Source organism: Cephus cinctus, unplaced genomic scaffold, assembly GCF_000341935.2.
Source record: "Cephus cinctus unplaced genomic scaffold, Ccin1 Ccin1_scaffold0168, whole genome shotgun sequence".
Taxonomy (NCBI): Eukaryota; Metazoa; Arthropoda; class Insecta; order Hymenoptera; family Cephidae; genus Cephus; species Cephus cinctus.
The window spans coordinates 2690831-2696986 of record NW_014332892.1 but is presented as its reverse complement, the minus strand read 5'-3'; the positions used below and the strand labels follow the sequence as shown (position 1 = coordinate 2696986).

General features: G+C 41.8%; 1 protein-coding gene across 3 annotated transcripts in view; it reads right to left on the bottom strand.

The window, feature by feature from the left end:
* LOC107263966 (box A-binding factor) overlaps positions 1-6156 on the bottom strand; it is a 43244-nt gene that overhangs the window by 4561 nt on the left and 32527 nt on the right. Inside the window, exons 6-7 of one of the 3 annotated variants that reach the window (XM_015731707.2) lie at positions 683-858; positions 21-106 (exon numbers count right to left, since the gene is read on the bottom strand). In XM_015731707.2, the coding sequence (XP_015587193.1) occupies positions 21-106; positions 683-858 (262 nt within the window). The remainder of the gene's footprint in view (positions 1-20; positions 107-682; positions 859-6156) is intronic. The other 2 variants (XM_015731704.2, XM_015731706.2) reach the window with 2 other exon arrangements.

The window sequence follows — 6156 nt, the reverse complement described above, 5'->3', positions numbered from 1 at the left end:
AGGGCGGTGGTGACACCTACCAAACGGCGGTTCGATTTCTCCTCGACGACGCGACGGACGCCACTATACCCATAGATGCCTTTGTAGAAATCGCCCTGGTCCGCCACTGAAACAGACAGGAGTCCAAACGTTAAGGGTAATCCACGAAAGCAGATGCGCGTTCACGTAAGAAAAAAAAAAAAAGAAAGAACAAAAAAAACTGTGCATCGACGACAACGACGACGATCGCTTTAGTCGTCCCCCGTTGCGCGTGGAACGACAAAAGAGATCAAGTACAGAATGGAAGAAGAGAAGGAACAACAACAAAAATCGTTCAAGTTCATTCAGCAGCAGCAACAACAACAAAAAAAAAGGTTCACTCGCAACAATCGTAATAAAGGCGGTTACGAAGGGCAACACCATGGGCGAATTTCCACATAGGCTCCTGGTCGCCACTGGAGGCATTTCTAGCCCGAAGGTCAAGCACTCCACTGTTACGTTTACGCAAAGAAAAATAATAATTACAAAATATATATATATATTGATATATATGCTTTTCAATGATAAAATATAAAATTGATCGTACGTCTCTTTTCTTTTTTTCTTTTTCTTTAATGTTTCTTTACAATCAAACAGCTCCTAATCTCTGTTTGTCGTACAATAGAGTGCAGGACCAGGGCCGGATCATTGCTCCCTTGCTTACCAGGCGCCGTGGTTGTTTGACTAGAGGACGATTCATGCCGTTCATCTTGTGGTAGAGTCCGCAGGCGTTGCAGAGGTAATGGCCGGTCCCGTCCCTTCGCCATAACGGCGTGGAAATTGCACCGCAGTTCACGCACTCTCTGCCCTCCGTAAAGTACTCCGCTTCGATGTTGTGCACTGTTTGGTACATGCGATTTTACCATATTTATTTATATCTATGCCAGCGCCATCTGTTAGGACTTTGGTGTACTACGCGCGACAGCGCTACAGGAGGCACACAGGATCTCCTTGGCGCTCGGGTTCACAGGGAAAATCAATGGTAATAAAAAGCTGGCTGGGAAAGAAAATATCGGAGCCGTTCGTTTTCGTGTGAATATTATCCATAAGCCAAGTGTATGGCCTTGAGTGCACCTTTCGTGGAGGATCGGGGAAATTTTCCATCGTGCGACGCGCCGTGTCATTCTCGTTCGTGGCGATTGAGCAATTTGTCAGCTCGCCGCTTGTTGACACAGAGACGCGTCAAGAAGCCTGATACACTTTTGGCGAATTTACCAGAGACTCGTTTAAAGAATTTTCAACGTCACTTATATTTCTTTTTTTCCCCAATCGCTGACATAACCTTCGCGCCCATATATTCTTCATTGTATTTTTTATCCACTAATAATACCTTAGACCCAAGAATTCCTCGTGCGAAGTAAATGCGACGTGACGTAATGCGTGTGGACTTTGTTTTTTTTTCTTTTTTCCCTACTGTCAAAGCTGATATCAGTGGCCTCCTTAACGTGTTAGCTGGAATAATTGTTAGGTTGGTTTACCACCTTTTTTTTTTTACTTTTTTCATTCCCACAGCGTGCATACGTGACAATGAATATGCATGGATGGGATACACAGTACAAGTGAGTACGAAAAATAAAGTGAAAAGCATGGAGAAAAGCGTCGGAGCTGTTTGTATGCAAGATTTGTCGATTATTCGAAAGCCAAGAATTTACTCCCGTCCTGGTCTCGAAACAAAATTTTAAAATCCCTCAACCATCCGCGACCGCAGGTATATTTTCAAATTTTTCTTAGACCACGTATCAAAGATATAAACAACCTCAGGCGTCGCGACGCCGCTCATTTATTTTTTAACGACAAGCCTCACTGTCCGACGGACGCTAAGCGTTTCCTGATTGCTTTTCAGAATTTCGTCATGAATCAGGTCAACCTGGCGAGCCTCAACCTGGTACTTCCGGTTCGCTTATGTTCGTGAGGTATTCGTACAAAAAATTTCGGCATCGCCGAAATCCATTGACTCTGAACTAAACAATAAGTAAAAAAAAAAATAAAATAAAACGCCCACGAACAAACGACAAGCCGAACGGAGAAGAAAGGAAGAGGGAGTACGAGTAGGCGGACATGGCGTTATCAGGGTTTCCGGCGTTATCGATAATAACGAGGGCAAACGTTACCCTCGACAAGTTCTTAATCAAGCATTCCACGTGCATCACCTGACCAAAAACATTTCATTGAAAAAAACTGGCTTCTCTAAAAAAAAAATATATATGTATATATACACGTCCTAAATGACACTCGAAGCGAAAGAAAAGAAACTAATTTCTAAATCGTTTGAAAATCCCACATAAATTCCTCGTTAACTTTATGCCGCTTCTTTTATATACAAGGAAAATTTTGCCAGTAACGTCAAATCCGTGTCTATACGTATATACGTATATACGTATATACGATTATATACAGGGATGCTAGAAGGAAAGTACAGTGCCATTATCCCCGCTATCAAACTTCAATTATATCAAAGCCCAAGTAACGTAATATTGAACAGAGTGTATAGGACGAGTGTGTGTGTGTATATATATATATGCCCATGGCTTCGTATTACTCGGAGAGGAAGCGCCAAGAAGGACGAAGAGGTCAGCCGAGTCCGTTGGCAGAGTTCAGGACTGGGAAGCAATCGGATATTATATAAGCAAAGAGAGATGTTGCTGATGCAGATTTGAGTCGAGGTTCGCGTGGCACCATGGTTCAGGTTGCGCTCCCGCGTCTTTACGACGCCATCGGTGAATCGCCATGGGATTTCAAAACGGAACAGCGGAATGTGCAAGTCGTGCATAGGCGCAACGATACGCGCCGTCCGTATCCCTCCATTGAGCTCCGCCGTGACGAAGAAGAGCCGGTAACCGATATAAATATTCGGCGGGAAATTCGAATCTAATCGAAATCGTCAAAATCGTCGGTTACGCGAGACATAATTTTTTATTATGCAAAATAAAGAAAAAAAATCTTTTTTTAAAATTAAATCACAACAAAAAATATTCGCAATCAGTCTATCCGCGTGGCAACCAAGGGTAATCGCGCCGTAGCCGTGTACAGAAGGTACAGGTGAGAGTTAGTTACGTACAGCTGTAAGTTTCTTCTAATCTGCTGGCCGAGGCTGTTATTTTCTTCGGTCTCCTCGCTTCTACTGGTGTATTAGCATATATAGATTTCCCATAAAGTCGAGCCAGACCGATCGGGATTTAAAACGTGAAGTTGGTAAGTGCCCGATTGCCTTGAGCTTTTACGATTCACGGCGAACTTCACGCTGCGGATTTGAAATTAACGACCAGCCCAGTGCGCATGCGCGCGAAGTCTCGACCAACGGAAGACACTCGCCGATGCGTGACGCGCCGCGAGGAATTCCTTTTTTTTTAAATCGAGATGTACAACGAATCTGGGATCGATCCGTAAGGAAAATTTGTTAAGGGAATTTTTTTTTTTCTTAACCTACAAATATATACCGTATGTCAAATCGATGAAACAGGGTCGACGCGGCGCCGCAAAGTTAACTGATTAATTTAGGAGCGGCCACGTGGTACGGGGTTCTCAGGATGATGCATGACAGCGCTCCTATACCTTAATACGAAAGTGTCAGAGGCTCCTGCAGGGTGTCTGGTCGGTTAAAGTTATATTCTACGAGCGTAGCGCCGCCGTACAGAAACACTCGAGTGCCCGCGGTATGTTAAAAGGCCCCGGCGTTGGCGTTCCTGGCCGCTGCCAGTTAGTCAGGTCGAAAGTATAGGATGTAGCATGTGTAACCGCAGACCAGCTCGCGCTGAAGAACCACTTAAACAGACTTTTTCAAACTCAGCTCGTCCGCCTATACGAGGCTGGTTTTAAAGTACGAAAACGTTAAGGGAATAATATAGGGGAGAAAGATATTTGAAAAAAAAAATTTTTTTTTCATTTTTTCTCCAATGAAAATTTTCAACGCCCCCTCACCACGCACTGATACCAAACTCAAATTCGATTTTCAAGATATTCCATCCGTCACGAGTGGAATTTGTCTCCCTAATTAATTGCTGGGTTCACACGAGACAATTTTTTTTCTTTTTTTTTCGGAAAAAAATTAACCACTCGACTCGAGCATGAGAACGACCCGGAAGATCTCAAGTCTTGGATTTCTTAGATGGGGATGTAGGTACTAACGTGAGTGCATATATACCCTGTGTCCAAATAACTACACATATGCTGAATTGAAAAAAGAATTTCGGCCGAGATACAGATTTACATTGGTAGTAACAAGATTTCTTGTATCGCAGTGCACAGTACTCTCTTTGCAGGATTTACGAAAAATCTGCTTACGTATTTCGGTGATTGCCTCAGATTACAAAATTTCTTTTAATTTACTTATAACAAATCAATGTACGTCAAGTCGAAAGGTTGTCGATCACCCGCGATGACATCTTCGAAGTGCGTCGAGTGATTGAGTCCTTAATTATTTATCGATATGCACGGAGAAAGGCAAAAAATGATTATTTAAAAAAAAAACAATTACCCAAAACGTCAACGATACACGAGTCGGCGTAATGATCGTCGATTTATCACACGACCGGTCGACCGGCTAAAATACGAGGATCAACGGGGTCATCGATACATAGTTACGCAATCGGTATGTAAAATTATTACATTGCTATTATTTATAGACTGATTCAAAAAAAATCATAGTATATAGATTTGAAAAAAAAAAAAAAAAAAATCATCCCAGCTGCTGCAACTCTATAGGTCGCTGTAGGCTCTGATAGGCATTGCAAGGTTGTCAGCTTGAATTTCTTTTTTTTTTTTTTCCCCAATTGACATTAATATTTTATAACGGCAGCTCGGAGAGACACGTATAATTGAAATTACATAAGGATCAATCTGAACCATTGTTTAAGATACCTTGCGTAATACTGCTATCATCGCTGGACGTTCGATTAGATACTTTGGTGCTATCCAATGAAATACTGAATTTATCGTAAACGCTCGCTTCGAATAGATAGGAGCTCCATCGTCTGCCGAAGGCACAACTACGAATTGGTCTAGGTCAGGGACTCGTATTAACGGCTCTAATCCGCGTAAAGACGGAGACCCAGGTGATTTATGAAAGTTCAATCTGGAGATTTGAGGTCAACGAGGATAGAGCGTTGTTGCGTGTTATGATAATGGAGAGCAAAAAATTACATGGAATAAATATATATGAATGACGGTGAAAAAAAAAAGTATTATCAAAATTTAATAAAAATCATGCAATTTAAATTACGATACCGAATTCCTCATTTTCCCTCAACCGCATCAAATTAGTCATTTCGCAAAGACGCGGCGACAAAGTTTCGAAAGATAAAATAAAAAAAAAAAAAACATGCACCAAATCTCGAAAATTCATATCGCATGCTTAAATGAGTTAACGGATTGACTGAAGTCGGCTGACCTTGCACCCTGATAAAATTTTGGAGATTGTCCAAGCGTAAGAGCAACGTGGAGACAGGCGAATGAGGAAGAGACGAAAATACGGCTTAGAAGAAAAAAAAATTATTAGAGAAAAAAAAAAACTTGAAAAAAAAAAACCTTAAAAATCAAAAACGTCATGAATCATTCGCGACGATCTTTCACGCTTTAAGATTCCTCAGATTTTTTTTTTTCCGTCTTCTCGTCACCCTTCAGCCGTCTCACGAAAAAAAAGAAAAAGTCAAAACCCAGCCCAGGAACCTGCAGAGATCTCCGTCCCCCGGTAATAAGAGCCGTAGTGTAACGCGAAGCCACTAAACATATTTTTGTCAACCGCCCCAACTAATTTACTGCGAGCGCCGAATTAGTTACAACTTTGTGACTATAGTTGCACGCTTCTCGGACAATTTCACCCTAAAATATACGACGGTAGGGAATCCCTTTTTTTTCCCTCCCTTACATCCAGCCCCCGCGACCCCTCAAAGATCCCAAAAACACAACAGACCCCGGAATACGATTAACGATCTCGTACGACACCCTCAAAAAGTCATGGCTTTTGTCAAGAGCACGAAAAGTACAATTCGATCGGGTATAAATTCAAAAAAAAAAAAAAAAAAAAAAGCTTGTCAAAAGTCCACGCAAAATGACAACAACAATATAAGACAGCCAAAAGGTATAAAACCGCATGAGACAAGAATTCCAAAAGACCTTTTTCTCTCACCCCTTCCTGCTTTT